The sequence below is a fragment of the Sciurus carolinensis genome, chromosome 10 (assembly GCF_902686445.1).
Source record: "Sciurus carolinensis chromosome 10, mSciCar1.2, whole genome shotgun sequence".
NCBI classification, from domain to species: Eukaryota; Metazoa; Chordata; class Mammalia; order Rodentia; family Sciuridae; genus Sciurus; species Sciurus carolinensis.
This window is the reverse complement of record NC_062222.1, coordinates 7,851,852-7,874,009: the sequence shown is the minus strand read 5'-3', so window position 1 is coordinate 7,874,009 and position 22,158 is coordinate 7,851,852. Positions and strand designations below refer to the sequence as shown.

The following is a 22,158-nucleotide window of genomic DNA, read 5'->3' as shown; positions in this document are numbered from 1 at the left end:
TCACAGAAGTCAAAAAACAATGCTTACATGATGCTTTACAGTTTAAAAAATAATTTTTTCTATACATGCCCTGGTTTGAAATAATACACATGCAATTTGAGCTGAAACTTTAACCTTTCAGATCTAGAAACCTTTTTTTTTTTTTTTTTTGGGTACTGCCGGGGTTTGAACTCAGCCACTCACCACTCAACCACTGAGCCACATCCCTTGCCCTATTTTGTGTTTTATTTAGAGACAGGGTCTCACCGAGTTGCTAAGCGCCTTGCCATTCCTGAGGCTGACTTTGAACTCGCACTCTCCTGCCTCAGCCTCCCAGGTCACTGGGATTACAGGAGTGCACCACCGTGCTCGGCTAGAAACCATTTTTAATAAAAGTAAGTTCTTGAGAATTGTTGCCTCATTTAGGTCAGCAAAGCCCATGAGGTTTTCGTTTTTTTGATTTTCCACCTGAATAAGATCATTCTTGTACTGTAGCTATGCAGAAAGGTTTTTTTAATATGTGACTTTTAAAATAACACTTCATCTTTATTTCCCTGGTTGCCTTTTAATCTTTAATTCTGTCATCTTACTAACAGCCTCTCCCAACTTTGTGTTACCTGCAGAAATAATGTTTAATAGGATCATAACAGCTAATCAAACAATTTTACCCTTGTAGGCATGAGAATTTTTTAAAAAGCACCAGGCAGTAATTGCTCTGCTGTGGTTTGTTTTGTAGGCTTTTGAATAGTTTTGAATGTGGTTTTCCAATACTAGGTAGGGTTCCTCTAGCATTAGGAACTTCTAATTAATTCAAATTTTTGGTAATATGTCTTGAGTCTTAAAATAGTATTTCCTAATGGATTGATTTCTAGAAATAATGATTTTATATGAAGCATAAATAGCTACAGTAGTATCAACATTGCTTCCTTATTTAATTTTTTAGTCGTTTAAATTTTTTTTATTTCTTTGAATATTCACACAATAATAGAAGAAACACTAAATTTAGTCATGACTTTAAACTTAATTTTAGTTTCATTTCAAATATGAATTGCAAGAAAATGTTGTTCATATTCTCCCCCTACTCTCCCACTAGGATCAGCTGACCAGATATGAACGGCTGACCAAAGAATTGAATGTTACTAAAGAGAATGTAGAATTGGTAAGTGAAAGAACCATTTTACTGTACTTGTTTTTATAAACTAGAAATTGTCACTGTAAATATTCATGTCTATTTATTCTAATTTAAATCAAAAACCACAAAACATTCATGACATTAAAATAGGTAGACAGTTCTTTTTTTATCTTTTATACATTCAGTCACATGACATAGTTCATAGTACCTTATGGAGATCTGACTAATATGTATCTGAAATATTTCCAAATCTGAAGATTCTCTAGACTGAGCTCTCACGAGTGGACCACACACTTTATACATTGTAATGCATCTCACGTACTGCCAGGTGTATGATAAGAAGAGTTCACTTGTTTGTTGAATGAATGAATTGCTCATTTTCTTTAAAAAAATAGGAAACTAAGAACCATGTGTCAATTATCAGTAGCAACTTAGATACACCTAAATTTCCCTGGAGTTTCCTACAACAAATATCATTAGTTTTTCCAGTTTCACTCTTTACCTTTTTGTTGTCCTACTTGCCTTTTGTTTTCTTTACTTGGAATTTTACTTTTACTCTATTGTTAAGTAATAGGATTATGACATGCCTGGTGAACCCTCTCATTCCTTTCTTCATTCTTGCTTGCTTACTCTGCTGATCCTTATTAGTGTTCAATAAAAATGTCTTTGTTTAAGAGTAGAGTTGCATCATCAAAAGTAAGTTATCCAATTTTATTGTACTTTAAAATTTTTTTCTCCTTTAAACATATAAAATGTCAATCAACAAATGTCTCCCTGTTCTACTTATGTTAAAATTAGAATTTGTAGTCACTTAGAATTTTTGACAATATTTCTAGAGTTTAAAAATGCTCATGATGCACTCTAAAATAAAATGATTACTGATTCTTAAAATTAAGAGTATTTTTAATAATGTATTTCTTTAGGGAATTAATACTTTAACCTAATCACAAATGTTTGTAATTTCTTTCAGTATATCTCCTAGATTTGTGGGAATTATATAATCCTTTTGTATCTAATATACCACATAGACCCTATTTTATTATAAATAGCCCAAAATGATTTTGATGAAAGCAAAAGTCATGGAGAATCAGTCTTTGATTACTGAAGAATACCTTAAAATCTAAGGCAGAAGAATTTGTGGTGTCAGGTGAAAGCTAAGAGTAAATAAAGTGATAAAGGAGTGGCAAGATGGATAAAGGAGAATGTTGTAAAAACCATAGAAGGAGCTGGTTGTATAATTCAATGGTAGAGAATCTGCTTAGCATGTGCAAGGCCCTGGGTCCAATCCTCAGGACCAAAAACAGAAAAATAAGAAAAAAAGCAGAGAAAAAATTCTGTAGTTATTTAAAATAAAGGAAAATGGTTGAGAAATTTTCAAACTTGAGTTTTTTTTAAATTTATGTAAAAAATGTCAAACAAGACTACTAAGTATAAAAGGAACAGCCTAAATGACCTTAAAGATCTTGTGTGTCCCAAAGAGCACTCAGAGCTTAGTTATAAGAGCAAATTTTAGTCAAGATCAAATTTGAAGAAAAAGTTCCTTTTAAAAATCAAGCAGTTTCCATTAAAAATTGTTTTCTGATTACATGAATAAACTCACTAAATGAGTAGGTTCCTAGAGATGTACTTAATGAATGTGCAGCGAATAAATAAGCTGTATTTTGGTGTAACTGGAGCAACATGGCAGAGGAGAAAGAATTGGATCCTTCTTTCTCCCCATAGACCTTGATTTACCAATTACTCATAGACAAATTTCTTTCATGAGAAATCAGAAATTAATTGAAAGGCTCTTATATCCCAGGAAAATGTGGAACCAGTCCCATGGACCTCAGGAGGGGGATTTGGACTCTGCTTCCAGTGTAGCACTACTTTATCTAAAAGGAGCCCCTAACACCTGCCATCATCCAGAGGAAGTAAGGGTTTGATGTGCACATCTAGAGCCCCATCATTTCTAAAGGGGCTCCAGACCGGCTTTCATCCTGCTACCTTTGAAGCTCTAACAGGTCCAGCACAGTCTAGCTTCCCACAGGAGAATGCAGGCACTGGCTGGGACTGATAGATACTATTGATCTTCTGTCTTGCTCACTACAGAACAAGGGAATGGAAAAATCAGCTTTCAGCTTCCCCTGAAGGAAGAAAGAGATCTGTGTGTCCAACACCCCAGCTTCTCAAAGATTTCCCAGATAACTCATCTGTCTTGCCAGTCTTGGGCCCTGTCCAATCCAGCACAAGCAGGGAACAGTGGAGAGGGTGGCTTGGGATGTTATAGGTCATAGCTCTCTGCTAATCTCCAGTTTAGCATAGAAAAGAATCACAAAAAACACAACTGCCTCCATCTCCCTGGTGAGGAAGAGAATTGGTAAAGGCCTCTCACATCTCTGGTTGACTGACTGGTGGGGTCTTCTCTGGTAAGAAGCAAATCTGTGAAAAGTAGGAGGATTATCTGCTTTCTCTAAGGCACAGACAGCAAAATAGAGTCACAGAAAAATAACCAGCCAAAGGTGTTTCAAACAAAAGAACCAGATAAAGCTCCAGAAATCAGTCCTACTGAAAAAAAGTTATGGTTTACCAAATAGAGGATTAAAAGTAACTCTCATTAAGGTGCTCACCAAGGTTAAGAGGACAATGCATGAGCAATATGGAAATGTCAACAAAGAGAAAATATATAAAAATACCAAACAGAAATCATAAAGCTAAAGAATGTAATACACTGAACTTGAAAAATTCACTAAAGATTCCATAGAAGGCTAAGTCAAAAGGAAGAAAGAATGACAGAACTGAAAAACAGATTAGTAGAAATCAAGAACAACTAGAACAACAAGAAAGAAAGAAAGAAAGAAAGAAAGAAAGAAAGAAAGAAAGAAAGAAAGAGAAAGGAAGAAAGAGAAAGAAAGGAAGAAAGAGAAAGAAAGATTGATTTAAGGGATATCATTAAGTGGACCAATATATACATTTTAGAAGTTCAAAAACAAGAAGAAAAAAGGACCACAAAGATATTCAAAGACACAGTGGCTGAAAACTTCCCAAGTCATGATAAGGAAATAGATATTTAAATCCAAGAGATCCAGAAAAAACACTTAAATTAACCCAAAGAAATTCATATCCAGACACATGATAGTCAAATTTTGAAAGCCAGCATATTTTGAGAGCAGCAAGAGAAAGGAACTTACCCATAATAAATGAACCCACAAAATAACAAAGATTTTTTAGCAGAAAACTTACAGACGGGAAGGGAGTGGGATTATATTTTCAGAGTACTGAAAGTAAAACACTGCCAAACAATTCTATACCCAGCAAAACTCATCTTCAAATGAAAAAGAAACAAAAAAATCAGAGAGTTTATCACCACTACATCCATCTTATTAAGAAATGCCAAAGGAAATTCTTTAAGTTGAAGAGAAAGGATGTTAAATAGCTGCACAAGAACCTAAGAAAGTATGAAACGTGTTAGCAAAGGGACATACAGACAAAGAGTACTGCCTTACTCTAATGTTGGCGAGTAAACCACCTTTAATTCCAACATAGAATTTAAAAGGCAAAAGTAGTACAAATAGGGGCTGGGGTTGTGGCTCAGTGGCGGAGTGCTCACCTAGTATGCATTAGGCCCTGGATTTGATCCTCAGCACCACATAAAAATAAAATAAAGGTATTGCATCTATCTATAACTACAAAACATATTTTTAAAAAAGTAGTACAAATATATTGGAAGATACATAATATGACTAGATGTTAATTGTAACAGCAGTAACAAATGTAGGAAAGAGAAGCTAAAATGTAGACGTTTTTATATGCAATTAAAAATAGTTATCAGTTTAAAATGCACTGGTAGGGGATACCGCCCCCCTCCCCCCCACACACAACCTGCATAGTTTACATAAGAAAGAGAAAATAATCAGGATATTATCAGAGTATCAACAAAACACAAAGACATTAAGGAAGAAAAAGACAAAACGATATAAGATTCACTGACAATACCTAATAAAATGGCAGTATTAAATCCTTTCCTACCAACAACTATCTTAAATGTAAATGGGTTAAACTCCTCAGTGAAAAGTCACAGAGTGACTGAATGAATTAAAAAAAAATTATATGTTATCTCCAAGAAATTCACTTTAGATTTAAGGAGGCACATAGGCTGAAAAAATAATACTTAACCCATTTTAAAATCAAGTTGTTCATTTTTTACTATTGAATTGTAGAAATTCCTTGAATATTTTGGAGATCACTTCCTTATTTGCTGAATGGTTTGCAGATTGTTTTCCCCAGCCCATGGGTTGCCTTTTCAATGTTTAGTGTTCCCTTTGCTGTACAGAAGCTTTCTATTTTCCTTAGTTTTCACTTGATCATTTTTGTTCTAATTGCCTGTGCTTTTGGTGTCATTTTAATGGACATGGCCAAGACCACTGTCCCAAAGCTTTTCCTCTGGGTTTTCTTCCAGGAGTTCTACAGGTACATGCCCTGGGTTTAAGTCTCAGTCTTTTCTTAGTTTGTTTGTGGTATGGAATAGGAGTCCAGTTTTATTCTTTTCTGTGTGGATCTCCAGATTTTCCACGTGCCCTTTATTGAGAACTAACTGTGCCACTTTGTATATTCTTGGCATTCTTGTCAGAAGATCAGTTGTTATTTCTGGCATCAAGTTTTGTTCCACTAGTGTGTCTGACTTCAGGCCAATGTCCTACTGTTTTGATCTATTACATATTCTGAAATTTTGAAATTAGAAAATGTGATACCTCCACTTCTGTCATTGTTTCTGAAGACTGATTTGGCTATTTATGTATGAACTTTTGTGATTTCATGTGAATTTTGGGATTTTGTTTTTCTATTTCTGCAAAAAATTCCATTGGAATTTTGATAAGGATTGCATTGGATTTGTAACTCGCTTTGGGTAATATGGACATTTTCACAATATTAAGTTCTGCAGTCCTTGAACAGAGAATGAATGTGTTTTATTTGTTGTATTTTGTTTTCTTTGCTCTAATCTTTGTTATTTTCTTCCTTCTGCTAACTTTGAAGTTTTAAAATTTCCTTCATCAAAGAAACTCTGTTTTGTAGTTTCGAGTATATAGGTTTTTCACATCCTTAATTATGCTTAAAAAGAATTAACACATATGAATCCTTTAGTATAATGGTAAATAGATACATGGATATATGACAAATTACATTTCTCTACCATGATTCTTAATGCTTCACATTTCCTTTTGTTATTTTGGTGGGCTCTTGCAATGTTGCCCAGGCTGGCCTCAAACTCTTGGGCCTGTTTTCCTCCTGCTTCTGCCTCCTTAGTAGCTGGGACGACTGGTGAACGCCAGGGTGTGCAGCAGCACAAGATCATCTTGGCTGTAGACATGAAGCATTCCTTCACTCCACAATCACAGTGTTTTACTCAGCCGTGGCTAGGCGGCCTGCAAGATCTCCAATAGAGATAAGGCTTCTTTGGAAGACTTCAGCTTCACAGTGCATAGGAAGAAGGGGCATAAAACCCCGTCAGATACACCATCCTCCAGACACCTCCAGTGGACAGCCGCCCTCCAGCCCCTACACCCCATCAGTGTGTTTGCTGTGGAGACTTCCATTAGGTAGACAGGATTGTTTAAGCCCTTGACTGATCAATTCAGCCTTCAACTCCCTTTCCTCTCTCTCTGGAATCTGAAGTGGAAGGTGGAGGGGGTTGAAAATTCCAACCCTCTAACCACATGGTTTGTTCCCCTGGTGACCAACCCCCGTCAGGAGGCTTTCCTGGAAGTCTGCACCCAAAGTCTTCTCGTTAGCATATAAAAAGACCACTAATTTGGATGTTCCAAGGGCTTTGGGGACAGCTTGCCAAGAAATCGGGATTATCAACTTTGTTTCTTAGTGTAAATCACAATGTCACAAGCCCAATGTTACACCTAGTTGTTTGGGTTTTTTTTGTTTTTTCACTTTACTTGTGTGGTGTAATCGACCTACCTCTCAATATTATTTTTCCCTGATGTTTTTGATCTTGTCAATTATGCTTTATGAACTTAATACCAAATTCTCATCTGTAGTAATCAGCTTTTTCAGATAATGACTAAATCCTGAGGCTTTCTTTCATGTCTCAATAAGGTATTCATTCATTCCTTCATTCCTCCAAGGTCTAGATGCCTGGATGTACTGAATCGTATACCAGGCTCTGGGAGTTCTGAGAGAAGCAGTCCTCAAAAAAAGCTCAGATAGTAACGAAGAATATGTGGACTTTAAATATAATTTGTAAATGTAAATATAATGTAGTGTGCATTATGAAGTTATGTATTGAATTTTATCAAAATGCAGAAAGGAAATAGTCATTTTAACCTGACAGTGCATGGACCACTCAGGGTGTCGAGGGTTGAATTTGGGCAGAATGAGAGTATCCAGGCAAGGGAAATGTAATCATGGGTTAAAAATACGAAGTCAATGAAGTTGGATAGAAGATGAGAGAAGCGCATGAAAGCTGCCTCAGGGACTTTAGCAGGAGAGATGCAGGCATGATCTGCTGCGGCAGGAATAGACTGAAATCAAACTATCGGCAAGTGGTAACTATAATATAATGTATATATTATATTATGTATAATATAATTATGGATAGTCTTGATTTAATTTTCTTCCTGCCCACCATAAATATGCATGTTGTATGTGCGTGCTTGTGTGTGTGTGTGTGTGTGTGTGTGTGTGTGTGTGTGTGTGAAGGGAGAGGAATTTGTACCACCATGGTAAAACTGACACAGAAAGAAAAATCGCTTCCCTTAGAAAAAACTTTTCTCCAGGTAGAGGGCTGCCAGGTATCTTGCTTTGAGTTCCTCTGTAAGTGGTCCTGAGGAGAGGATTCCAAATCATGTTGTTTATTTAGGAGATAATACCAAGTAGCACCAGCCAGGGGGTGGGGAAGAGAAGGAAGCTAATGGGGCTTTTAAAATTGAGCAAGTTAGCTCTGTAGCTGAAATTTAATACCACTAATGAAATCTGAAAACTAGTGCAGAACACAGGCCTCAGTTTTCCCACCCATGGACCAAGGGAACTTGGGTCATTGATACACCAATACCTGTAGTCATGTCAGACTGTTATAGCAGGGTTCTGCATGTGCAAGCCTTCACAGGTAGATGAGCAAGGAGGACCAGATTTCCAGAGAAAGCCGTAAGATAGAAATGCAGGTCAGGTAGTTGGAACTGAAACAGGTGTTCACTGAAGTAAAAAGGTGAGGAAAGAAGGCCAGGGGCATGTTTTATCCTCAAAACACATAATCGTTATCATGAATCTCACTTCATTTTTTCTTATGGTCTTATGGTTAATCTTTAAAGTTAGTTCTTAAATGTTCTAATACTGATTTGTTTTGTTCTTTTCTTGTGACAGACTAACCAACACTTTCTGAAAACAATAACTGAACAAAATGTGGAAACAGAGCAACTCCGAGCACAATTTAGGTATTTTCCAAACTGAATTTTGTTTTTTTTATTTGTAATTGCTTTTCTTTACAGGAGCTGGTGATACATAATTTGCTTATGGGTTTTTTTTTTTTTTTCCTTTTATTAAGTGTCTGTCAGTAACTTCTTGTATATCTGATCATGTGGGACAGGAAGAGACTAACTATAACATATATGTGAAAGAGTATGATACAGAAGAAAACTAGTTCCCTTAGGAAAATATTTCCACACACAGAACACTACTTCCTGTCTACTTTTGGACTCCGCATAAGCAGATGCTGAGGGGGGGTTGTCTCACATCTGCTTTTTCTTTGGTAGGTAGTACAAGGAGCACCAGTAGAGGAATGGAGAGTGAAACAGGGAAAGAAAGTACAGGCAGCCAGTTCTGCTGCCCTAGACATGTGGTGGGTCATGTCCCAATAAAACCATCTAACCATCTCAAGTTGAAAATGCCCTGAGTCATTAATGCATTTATCATACCAGCCTACGAGCATCCTAGCTAGCAACACACTGCATCATAGAGGATCCATGTTTACCCGAGTGCTTGCATGACTGACTTGGGCTGTAGCTCTTTGCTGCCACCCAGCCTGGTGAGAGAATACCACATACCTGTCAATGGCCAGGAAAAGATCAAAATTCAAAGTACAGTTTCTAATGAATATATCTCCATTTCAAACCTTTCTAATGTCAAACCATCATAAATCAGGGACCATCTGTATAGGGTTTTTAAAAATTATACAGTTTAATACTGTATGTATATATAGTATTCGTTGGTTTAATAATCATTGCATTTAATAGGTTTCATAGGCAAATCTCCAAATAACTAAAAAAAATTTCACTTTCATTCTTCTTAGTCCTAATATCTAAAATTCAGAAGTATAGTCATGTAAGACTCTGTTCTTGAGCATTCATTTGAAACTATCTTTAATATTTTAATAATGTAACATAAATTATGGTTTGTTAAATAAACTTGTTTCATTATGCCTTTCAAAATACCAGCATGTGTTTTACCCCAAAAATAAGATATTGTTTTCTAAAAACAGAAGCTTTTATTTTTCAAAATTTTATTTACAGCTTTTTATATCTTATTACCTTTGTCAACTTTCAAATTTAATTTAAGATGTTTACTTTCTTTTTCTGTAGCCATTTTACTTGTGGCTCTTACGTGATCCTCTTTATTTCTCTAGATGTTACTGATTTTGTAGCTTAAAATAACAATGATTTATTTAATTAAAAGATCTCACTGTCTTCAAAATGCAAGTTTTTTAAATTATGAAAATAGTGTAAGCTCATTATAAAATACTCTAGATAGTAGATTAAAACAAATTACAATGTGATCCTCACATAACTACCCAGAGTTAGTGTAGATTCCGCAGATTAAGGTCACAGCCCCCAAGAAGGCTACCCTCATTCAAATACCAGCCATAAGTTTGGGGACCTCCCAGATCATCTCACTTTGGACCGACAGGCTGCAAATGTGGACGTTTCACCTCTCCCCTCTGGTTCAGTAATACTCTAGAATGACTCACAGAACTTAGCAAAGCATTATGTTTATGATTATAGTTTAATTATAAAGGATATAAACTGGGACAGCCAAAAGAAGACACCTATAGGGTAAGATCTAAGAAGGTACCAGATGTGGAGCTTCCACGTCCTCTGCTTGTGGAAACAAGATGTGCACCCTTCTAGCACCACAGTGTGTCCACCAACCAAGAAGCTCACCCACGCCGTGGTGTTCAGAATTTTCACTAAAGTTTATGACATGCATATCACTGATTAGATCATTAATCACATTATTGAAGCAGATCTCCAGGCCTACTCCCCGCCCCAGAGATCTGGAGGTTGGGCCTACATCATGTGACTCAAAGTCCTAACCCTCTGCTCACATGGTTGGTTTTTCCATCACAGCCAGTCTGGTTCTGAAGCTCTCTGGGTGCCTGCCACAAGTCGTTCTGTTAGCATGAACATAGGTGTGGTACCAGGGCCTTAGCACAAATAACAAAAATAATTCTGATGCTCAGGAAATACCAGGTATATAGAATCTGGGACAAAGACAAAATACAGTATTATACAACTATGATAGAGCACAAAAGAAATAAAAATCTCATGATTCTATTATTTAAAATAACGTTTATTTTTAAATTTAGGTTTGTGTGTGTACTTGGATATTTGTAAAAATAGGATAATATAAATACTGTTAAAGAACCTTTTTCACTTATTGATATATGAGGATCATATCAATATTATCATTCTTTTTACTCAGTGCCAGGTAAAATATTATCATTTTTAATGTTGTGTAGTATACTGTTAAATGGATGTGCTATATTTATTTCTTGAATTCTTTCTGTCCACTGCTATTTCTGTATCATTGTTAGTAGAATAACTTTTAAAGGCTGCCCATTCATTAATATTTAGAATTAGTGCAGCATTAGAATAGTGAGTAAATAACAAACAACCCTAAATTAGTCTTGGTTATTATTTTAATGCTACTCAAATAATATTTTGATTACTGATATTTATAAAGTTAAAGTGAAAAGTGATTTAGGACATTTAAAATAAAGGTCATCTTGGTTAATGGTTTGTTACAATTTTTTGAAAACTTTCTTTCAAAATGGTTCTATAGTAAAAATTCTAGATTTTAAAGCAAAAACTGACCAATACAAGGCATTGGACATAATAATTATAAAGTGTGTCATTGATAAATAAACAAAAAGCAAGTAACAGTAGAATGTGATCAACAAATTGATCTAATAGGCATCTCTAGAACATTGAATTCATTCATTTATTCAGTAATTATTTGGCAAGCATTAACTATGTGCAGGCTTTGATCTTGGTACCTGGGTATATCAATTTATAATAAAGACCTTTCTCTTTTTGAAACTTAGCAGGCAAACAATTACAAATAGAGTATTCAAGTAAAATAAGCTAGGAGGCAAAAAGAACTACTGGAAAACAAAAAAATGATCAGGATAAGAGATTTCTGAAGTGCTGGTGGTCGTAGTGGGGTGGCACTTTAGAGATTCAGAGTGGTCCTCATTAAGAGGTTGAGAGCTGAACAAAGATGTGAGGATGTAGGTAAACCAGACTTATATGTAGGTCCAGGGCTCCAAGTAAAGACAAAGCTGTTAGAAAGGCGGGAATAACAGCAAGGAGGAACAAGAAGGGAAGTGAGCTGTCTCTGCTCTCTGCTGCTGAGTAACAAACCATTCTAAAATGTTGTGACTCAAAACACTGATTTACTTGGATTATTGTTGGGAATCAGCAGAGGAGATTTTCTTGTTGGGGCCTACTTGGCAGATAGCTACTGAATTTGCCTGTGTATCTCCAGCCATCTTCTGGCCGAATGGATGGTACTCTACAGTGATGGTCAGGCTGCCTGGCAATTGGCAGGTTTCACCAGGGTCACAAGAAAAGTCCTCCTCCTTTTCTTGGCATGCCAAGGTTCCCAAGAAAAGCAAAAGAGCAAATCACAATATGTAAATACTTCTCAAGCCTCCCTTGAATTATGTTTGCTAATACCCCATAGAAAAGCAAGTCACCTGACTAACCAAATTCAAAGGATGGGGAAGTCCTCCTCTCGATAGGAGGATTTTCAGGGTCATATTGAAAAGTTTGAATGTGGGGAAGGAAGAATCTGTGGCCACTGTACAGTCTTCTCTAGTATACCTGGAACAGAGTGAGCAAGGAGGAGAATAATAAAAGATAAAGTCTGACAGGTTGTGCAGAGTGGGCACAAGATGATGTGGAGCCTTGTAGACCATATGAGGACTCTGGTTTTTACTGTGGAAAAAATGAGAGTGGTTTTTAATAGAGGATTGACATATCTTGTATTTTAAAAAGACATATCTTCCTCTGGCTGCCACTTTAAAAGTAGACTGTAGAAAGATAGATAGATAGCAGGTGGTAGCAAGAAGAGCCGCGAGGAGTCTGTTGCAGTAACCCAGGCGGAAGGTCACACTGACCAGGACCCTGACAGAGGTAGTGGGAGATGTGATTGGTCTTTATGTTTTAAGTGTTTTGTATTAAAGAAGCTTCTCTGTTAAGTTGTCTGGAGGCAACAGGGACAGATATAGAGGACTCCAAAGTTTTCTCTTGAGCAGCTGTAAAAATGATAATGCCATGGACTGAGAAGTCTTTAGTAGCCAAATTGGTGAGGTGGTGGGGGGTGAGCAATAGTGAGTTTTCAGTGACTATTGGGAATTCCAGTGTATATATTCAGTGAGCAAGTAAGTTATTGAAGTAAAAATTTCAAACTAGAGATATAAATTTTTGATGATCAACGTAAGAATAGTGTTTAAAGCCATAAATGTAGAATAGATCCTCTAGGGTATAAATATGATAAGAACTCTGACTTTAAAATATTTAATATTGAAAAGGGAAAAGAAAAGAGTAGGAATCAGCAAAAGAAGCTGAGGAAAAACCAATGAGTTAGGAGGAAAAGTAGGAAGGATAGTGGCCTAACAGCCAAGGGAAAGAGGAAGGAGTGGCCATAGAGGCAGGTGCCAGTGATAGAGTGGGAGGAGGTCTGTGCACTGACCACTGAGGTTAGTGACCTGGAAGTTATAGCAGCTTCCCAGGCAAACTCCTGCAAACGTGGTGACCAAAAATAAATGGAAAAGTATTCCCCCAGACTACATGCTAATTCTGAAGACTGCAAATGTGAAATTGAGGTATCAGCAGCAGAGTCATGGAAAGACTTTCCAGCTCCTGGCCAGAGCTTGAAGCTTTTCCTTGAAGCTGCAACTGCGCATTTCCTTGGGAAAAATCTTTCCAGGCCTCTTCCAGCTTTCGGTGGTCCCTGGTCTCTGGTCTGGTCTTCCTTGGCTTGTGGCAGTGTAGCTCCAATCTTGAACTGTTTTTCTTTACATGAGTTTATTTTCTGTGTCTCTTTGTGTGTCTTCTCTAGTCATTGGTTTTAGAATCCACTCAAACCCAAAATGATCCTTGACTTAATTATATCTCCAAGTAAGCTTTTAGGTCGACCTGTGTTTGGGCTAGGGGTGGAGGGCACTGTGATTTTGACAAAAGCACTTTAGGAACCCACTTTCTTTTTATATCCCTACAAAACTTTTTTTTTTTTTTTTAATGATCTCATTCTGAACTGTAAACATAATTCTTAACAATTTTTGAAGGACTGAATTAACATAAACCACAGTTTCTCTTGACAATACTAGTAAGTTATAAATCAGTAACAGAAAAAAAAATGTAGATAATTACCTTATGTTTGGAAATCAACATTTGTGCACAGCTTAATATATTCCTGTAGTCAATGAATTTCTATCAAAAACATGGTAGGATTTTTGAAGAATTTGAAAAACTGATTTTAAAATTTATATAGATATATAAAAGGTTAAAAATAGATAAGACATTTATCAAGAGGAAGAATAAATTAGGGGGACTTCCAAAGCCAGCTATCAAGACTTAATACAAAGCAAAAGGAGGTGTTGGCACAAGGATGGACAAACTGAAGAGGCCAGAGGCAGGGCCACACTAAAAGGAACTGTGGCAGTTCCCAGATGTGGCCTCAGCCCTTCCTGGCTACCTTTACCCATAGCCTCTGCGAGATGACTTGTGGCATCAAGAGGTGTCATGGTTAGGAGAGGTACTTAATTTTCTGGCAGAATGTTATAGGCCAGATACAAGCCCAAGTAGTATATGTGTAACATTATGCTGTACATGATCTGAGCAGAAGGAGCAACAATGTAGCTTCCTGCAGAGTGCACCTGGATCAATGCCCAGTAACAAAACAAACAAAACCACAATGGGAAGGAAAGTGGAGCTGTACTTTTGCCTATTCTTTTTGGGAGGTACAACTAAAAACCCTGGATCTGGTCTAAAAGATGGAGAAAGAACAGGAAACAAAACAAAACAACTGATCAGTTCGGTTCCTCAGGAACCAAGGCACGATGCCTGTTTTCTTTTTCTTTTTTGCCTCCTATGCTTGAGATTTGGAGCTGAAGAAACTAGAACTCTGGTATTACCTAGTACAGACCAGATAAAAGCCCCCACAGTGACCTGCTCTCAAGCCAAAGGCTTAGAAAGGGGCAGCCTAGCATGACAATTTTTTTGGAGAATAACTCTCCACTCCACCTGTACCCGGGTCACCTGTACTAACCAGAGGCCTAGTGGGGACAGGCTTCTACCTAACTGGCAGTAACAAGGCCACCTCTTTTCCCTCGAAAGAACGAAGTCACAGGAAATCAGTCAAAACAGGCTTAAGTAATAGTACAGAATCTCCTAGTACCCAAAATGCTTGTTTCTGTTCAAAATTATTCATCACTTCAAGTACCAAGAAAATCTCAACTTGAATGAAAAAGACAATCTATTAGAACCAACTCCTAGATGACAGATGTTAAAACTATTTGACAAAGATTTTTCAACAGCCATACTAAAAATGCATCAGTGAGCAATTATAAACAAGTTAAAACAAATGGAAAAAATAGAAATTCCCCCCAAATTAGAAGATTTTCCAAAGAACTAAATAGAAAATTTAGAACTCCTGTACTTGGGTTAGAAAATTTAATTCTCTAATGAGAATGTCTTTTCAAATCTTTACGATTCAAATCAGCGTAAATGCCTAGTGTTTTCACACATGCAGTTGTGTGTGTGTGTGTAAAAGAGACGGCTTTGATAATATAATCCTAATTACCAGTATCATTGTGTATAGGAATAAAATGCAAGTTATTTGTAAGAGTGAGTTTGGTGAATACAATGAAATATAGAGTATATGTAGAGGTTTGGTATATGACAGCATTGGCATTATAAATCAGTAGGGAGAGAATCATATTAAGAGTAGTTGTTATCTATGAGAAAAACTGATAAAATCTTGCCTTTCACATTTTGTATTTATTTAGTTTTGTGGAATAAAAAGCAAATGTGAAAAGCAAAACTTTACAGATTTTGTTTTTAAATATCCAAGAATCTCTCTTTAACACTGCTACAGAAGTATTTCTTTGAAAAACAAAACAAAAACTTTTTAATTGTACTTATTTTTGAACCAATCCGTATAAACATAAAAAAATGTACGTATTAATGAAGTAACATGACGTTTCTTGTTTAAATATATGTATACGTTATATATGGGAAAGTATTTCTTAATCAGGATTTATAAATACAAGTCAAAAAGGAAAAGATTGATGTATTTGAGTATGTTAAAATGTAAAACTTGTTACAAAGAACAATATAAGTCAAATGAAAAGACAAGCCACAGTCTGATAGAAGACATTTGTAATGCGCATAACTGACAACAGATAAGTATTGTGGACATATTACGCATCAGTAAGAATAAATAAAAACACAGAAAATTGAGCAGAGACTGTGAGCAAACATTTTACAAGTCACAGCAGTCAGGAAAATGCAAGTTGAAACCATGTGATACAGGATGAGTATCCCTCATCCAAAATGTGTGGGACCAGAGGTGTTACAGGTTTGGGATTTTTTTTTAATTTTGTAAAATTTGCATATATGTTATAAGATATTTGGAGGGTGGATCCCAGGTCTAAATACAAAATTCATTTGCATTTCATGTATACTTTAATACCCATAACCTAAGGGAATTTATATAATATTTTTAGTTCACCTGTGTTTTTACTGTGGCCTGTCACATGAGGCCAGGTGTGAAATTTCCCATTTGTGGCATCATGTTAGTGCTCAGGTGCAGATTTTGGAGCATTTCAAATGTCAGATATTTGGATTAGTGATATTTAACATGTGCCTCTTCATACCCAACTATCCGTGTCAAAAATACAGAGTGTAACAACATAGTACAAAAGATTATATAGCATAATATAATTTATATAGATTTAAAATGGCTTAAACAATTGTGTGTATTGATTATGGATATATATTTTAGCCATATATATATATATATGAACCAATATATATATATATATATATATATATCCTCAATATACGTGTAGTAAAAGAATGCAGTGCATATATTGTGTATATTTGTATCTTTAAAAGAATATTAAAAACATTCCCAGAAATCATGTACCCCAACTTCTAGTTAGTCATTGTCTCTGCAGAGTGAAGCTATCTGTAGAAGCAGGGAATTGAAGGTAGCCTAGGTATCGGTCACTAAGGAAATGATTAAGGAAGCATAATCGTGTCTCTTTGGGAAACATTTAGAAACAAGTGTTCATGTGTAAAGATATAGTTATGTCCACATATATAGATTTAAAAAGTAATGTTTTATATAGAGATATAGGTATCATAAAAACATATACAATGTGTATTTTACCAGGGTATATAATATAGTCAAGGATATTACCATATTTTAATGTGAACTTACTAAATGGAGAGAAATAAGAAAGGAATTATGAAACAAAAATAAATAAATGATAAGAATCTTTTATAGCTAATAAGAATAATAGGTCATGGAATTGTGTGATTAACTCAATTCCACATTTGAGGATCAGAAAAGAATGGAAGGAAAATAAGACTTGTGGCATATTTAGGATAAATTAGAATGCAGAGATCCTGGAAGTAAGATGAGTAAGAAAAGTAGTTCATAAAAACCTGCAATCATAAAATGATAATGGAAATAGGAAACAAAAATGCATATGAAAGATTCTGTACAGGAAAATGGGTGGAACTTTGGTGCTATTAGGCTTAAGGTCAAGGGAAAATATCCTGGAATTTTATTGCTGGACAAAATCTTAACGATCATCTAATTTAAATTCCCAGTTTTATAAAATAAGCTAAACTGAAGCAAAAACTGAGAAGCTATCTTGTCCAAGGTTCATGGAAGAGTCATATTAGAACCTACATCTTCTAACTGCTAATCTAGAAAGCTTCTAAGCCTGACTCTCTGACAGTATTCACAGCGATAAGGAAATCAAGAATGAGAGTGGATTGGGAAAGAAAGAATGGGTATGTTGATTTTTGACATCTGTGTGGAAGATTCCTTCGGCTTGTGAACCCTTGGACTAAAGATTACAAATTGAAATTAAGTAAATTGAGATTGATTAAACTAGTCGGGGTTTTCTAAAGCCTAGAAGGTCTCAAGTGTTGAGTTGTCCATGAGCAACTTTGCCATAATATTTACTGGCAGCATTCCATAGCTTAACATTAAGCAGTTCAGAGTTGTATACATAAAACTATGCTTGCTTTTCCTGCCACAGATTTGAAGGAACAGAAGGATAAGCAGATGCTTCTTTAGGGAAAAGGGTGTTGCTTTCAAGTTTGACAGATTCTGAATGATGGGCATATTGACATTACCAGAATTTAGGTTTTGATATGCTCTATATCACTATGCCAAGAATAACTAAATTAGAAACTCTTTAAACACAAGTTTGTACTTACACTGAAACATATTAGTTTCACTTGTTGTCTGATAATGTGTAAAAGATTAAAATTATGTGAATTTATAATTGAACCTTTTATCATTTTCCTTTTGAGAGTTTTTAGTGATAACCTGTCACAGCAGTTAAAACTCTTCAACCTCTTCTTAAGAACCTTCATTAACCTGGTCCTCCCCGGCTTCCATTTATATATAAACTGCTCAGACTAGTCATTCTGCTGTTTCTCAGAGAAAATCTTTTGCTTCCTTCCTTTTTGCCTTTTATCGCTAGTCTTTCTACACCTGGCTAAAGCTTGCCTTCTCCAGGAAGACTTATCTCATTCATTTTTAGCACATACTTACTCTTCTATTCTTTTGGCTCTACTCAGTGCTTAATCATTTAAATTGAGATTGAACTGCTGTTTCTCTTTAAATCCTTTTTGTTCTATATACTTGCTTACAATATATATCCAGCAGAGTTTTGGAATGATTATTTTCCAAGTCACATGTACTCAGATTTTACATCTGCCTCATAAAGTCTTTGAAGGAAAGGACTGTCATTTGTGTATATCTTTTAAAACTAACTTATATAAGGATGTACCTTAAAGATGGACTAAAGTATTTGCATAGGGGTTTGTATTAATTTCTCATTTGAATGTTGGTTAAAAATAACTTTAGTCACTAAGGAGTGGTCTCAGTAATGGACAGATAACCATCTTCATTTAAAGAATATGTAACTTGCCAGTCAATTTATAATTTTTGAGAACTTAAAAATGTACATGCGCCCTCTGAGGATAGAAAAGAGTCTTTAATAAGTTTATGTATGGTGTGACATGATAGCCCCCAAATTAATTTGCCCCATTTCATCTCATGCACACTTTTGTGACTTCGAAAGTCTCTGTGAGGGTGAGATCTCATTAAATTTTTCTAGCTCAGAGTTCTTCAGGTTAATGAGATCTCCTCCACCCAGGTGGCTCTGAGGCACTTGAAATACAACAGACTCCAAATGGAGCTTATTATCATATTTCCTGAGTCTTTTCTGTGTATTTGTGAATGGCACCATCCAATTCCTGATTCAGAAAACTAAGAAGGATCATAAATTCTCTTTTCCAACTCTATGGTATCAGTGCCTCTCAGACCTTCCCTTCTCCCTCACCGTTTTGTTACTGCCTTTACTCAGTCCATCTCACCTGAGCTACCTTCCAAATTGATTCCATTCAGCTATAAGGGAGTGTGTGACCACTTAATTTGATTTCCAAAACTATGCACCTGACAAAAATCACTTAATTAATTGGAACTTCACACAATGAATTAAAAGATTCTCCTTATGGATCCACCTTTTAAGCTATGTACTTTTAGATCTGTTTCCATTATCAATAATCTCAAAGTTTCAATGGGTGATAGAGGCATTTAATTTTCTTTATATTTAGTGTTTTCTGTATGTAAATTTAACATAAAACCCAAGAAGTATTTTAAATTGAGAGTGAAATGATTTACAAGTAAGCTATTTTATTGAAGAACAGAATTGCTGATATGATAGGAATACAGTTCTTGATATCACTCTATCATGCTGAATGCAAGAGGTAAATTGTATAATCAAAGTTTATATGTATTCATTGTATTCGTTTTTGATCTTTTTTATAAATTCACACTTTTTTCTCCAAAATGTTTCATATGCCAGTAATTTTTATATGCATTTTAAGGTATTTATGCCAGGTAATAGTTTTATTTTAACTGAGACAACAGATTTTTCTCAGATGTTTCATGTTTCAACTTGAATAATATTGTGTCGTCTATTATAAAAATGCTATGGAAATCTGGAATTCATGGATCACTAGTTTTGATTCATAGTGTCTCTTGGAAACTGTCCCATCTGAGCAATGGCCCTGAGCAGATGTGCTTAGTCATAGAATTGCCAGACAGTTCCTTATGTGTTGGCAGCTAGTTTTCTGAGCTTAGAAAACAGGTTTTAAGATGAAAAAATTAGGGCTTTGCTGTCATTTTCCTATTTCTTCACACTGTTTCACTTTCATGTTATGTGAGAGATACTTATATCACCTCTTATTTAAAAAAAAAGCTTGTATCTTAATCTTTAAAGGGCAAAAAAGAATATTGTTTTTTTACTTCTTGAACAGATTGGTCATGAATGGAGTTTTAGCTTAGCTCCATTCAACTACAGCTAATTAATATTAAGATTTCTTGTTTGGGGGCTGTGGTTGTAGCTCTGTGGTAGAGCACTTGCCTGGCACGTGTGAGACACTGGGTTGGAGCCTCAGTACCACATGAAGATAATTTAATAAAATAAAGGTATTATGTCCATCTACAACTAAAAATAATTTTAAAAGATTTCTTGTTTGGGGGTTTGGCAAAAATAAAACAAATTCATGACATCAGTGTTCAGAATACTTGTCTCTAATAGTAGATTACCATTTTATTTTTTTTAAAAAAGTTCTTTTTTACTAATATTTTTAACATCTTTTGCAAATACTGTCCATCTGTAAACCTATCCTGAAACTGCTGTTGTGTGTATGAAGTATAAAGGGCGTAGGCTTTGATATCAGCTCTGTTGTTTTATTTTTGTGCTGCATTGTCTTAATTTATTTGGGCTGCTGTGACAAAATATCATAGACTGGTAGGGCATAAAGGACAAAAACTTGTTTCTTTGCAGTTCAGGAGTCTGAGGAGTCCAAGATCAAGACCCTGACAGATTCAGTGTCCAGCGAGGGTCTGTTTTCTTGCTACAGAGGGAGTGCCTTCTTGCTGTGTCTTTACATAATGGGAGGGAGGCAAACAACCCCCTGGGGCCTCCTCTATAAGGTCATTAGTCCCACATTTGAGGACTCTGCAGTCATGACCTAATCACCTCCCCCAAGGCCCCACCTCCTCCTGCCATCACATTGGGGATTATATTGTGTTCTTATGGGATGTCAATATCTGTGTTCAGGAAGACACAGACATTGGGACCCTAACTGCCACTCCTTGTAGATTGACTTAGGCAGGTTGCTTACCTGCATGACCCTCAGGGTCCTCATTTCTGTAATGGAAACAGCAGGGCCTTCCTTGAAGCAGAGCGGTGCCCTGTGACTCTTCTCTGTGCCCTCCTCGCTCTCTAACCCATGTAGCTGGGAAATCCAAATTCCATCACTTCTTGTATCTTTCTCTGTGAAAAAATTTTAAAGTTTAGTTTCTCTTTGCAGCGTTCTCTTAACCCTGTGTAGACCTCCCTGATGATCCCTCAGATTACTCTCTTTTCTCCTTCCTGCTCTCTGCTTTGAAGAATCTATAGTAGTCACCGGGAAGGATTTTAGGTTAGCCCCACCTCTCCATTCTTCTTCTCACGATGACTAGTACATTTTAAATCCTAAACAGACTTCTCCATACCCTTCAGTTCTCTTTGATAATTTTTCTTCCTTTCCTGAACACTTCTCTTCTAGGTATTTTGTATTTGTGCCTTGATTTCTCTGATCTCTGTGGCCATTTCTTTGCTGCCCCACTTCCTTATCTTACCTACTAAAAGTAAACATTTCTTAAATTTGTAACCATGTTACTCAGCCGCCCCGCTTTAGATAACAACATCTACCCTACCCAACTTAAACTTTGATCTCAATAATGTTTCCCGGGCTGGGGTCGTGGCTCAGTGGTAGAGCGCTCGCCTAACGTATGAGGCACTGGGTTCGATTCTCAGCACCACATATAAATAAATGAATAAAATAAAGGTCTAATAACATCTAAAATATTAATAATAATGTTTCCCAAATGTATACCTCCAGCCTTGATTGCTTTGTTGGGCTCCGTACTTGAATTACTGGATCCATGATTTTTAAACCTTATTTTTTAACAGCAAAACTCTTTTAAAAAAGAAAGAAAGAAAGCTGTCTTATTGATGGAATCAGAATACACAACACTGATAAAAGTGAGCCACTGCGATGGAAGAACAGTAGCAGAGGTCCCCCTCTTGGTGATCGATCAGGTCTAGGAGTTCTGCTGGATTGTATCCTTTGCTTACTGTGCACCCCCATCACAGTGGCTCCACATCCAGATCATCACAGATGCAGTCCTTGTCACTCTCTTGAGCTGTCCTCTTGCCTCTTGTTGGCAGCAGCCTCTTCTGGTCTCCCTGCTCTCACTCTCTGCCTGCTGTGTGCATTCTCCATTTGCCGCAGAACTCGTCCCCTCAGAGCTTGAAACACATCCCATCACCCACCTGCCTAAAGCCTTCCCGTGGATCCTCATTGCACTTGGAACAGATTCCAAAATTATTCCTTCATTCAAAAGACACATGTGATTGGATCTCTGCCTTCCTCTCTGACTATATCTTCCATTTTTCTCTGTAAAATTCCCATCTT

General features: G+C 36.2%; 1 protein-coding gene across 3 annotated transcripts in view; it reads left to right on the top strand.

Moving 5' to 3' along the window:
- The window catches only part of Sclt1 (sodium channel and clathrin linker 1), a 153,144-nt gene that overhangs the window by 47,571 nt on the left and 83,415 nt on the right, over positions 1-22,158 (top strand). For all 3 annotated transcript variants that reach the window (XM_047567126.1, XM_047567125.1, XM_047567124.1), the window contains 2 exons: positions 1,073-1,138; positions 8,459-8,529. In XM_047567126.1, coding sequence (XP_047423082.1) covers positions 1,073-1,138; positions 8,459-8,529 — 137 coding nt within the window. The remainder of the gene's footprint in view (positions 1-1,072; positions 1,139-8,458; positions 8,530-22,158) is intronic.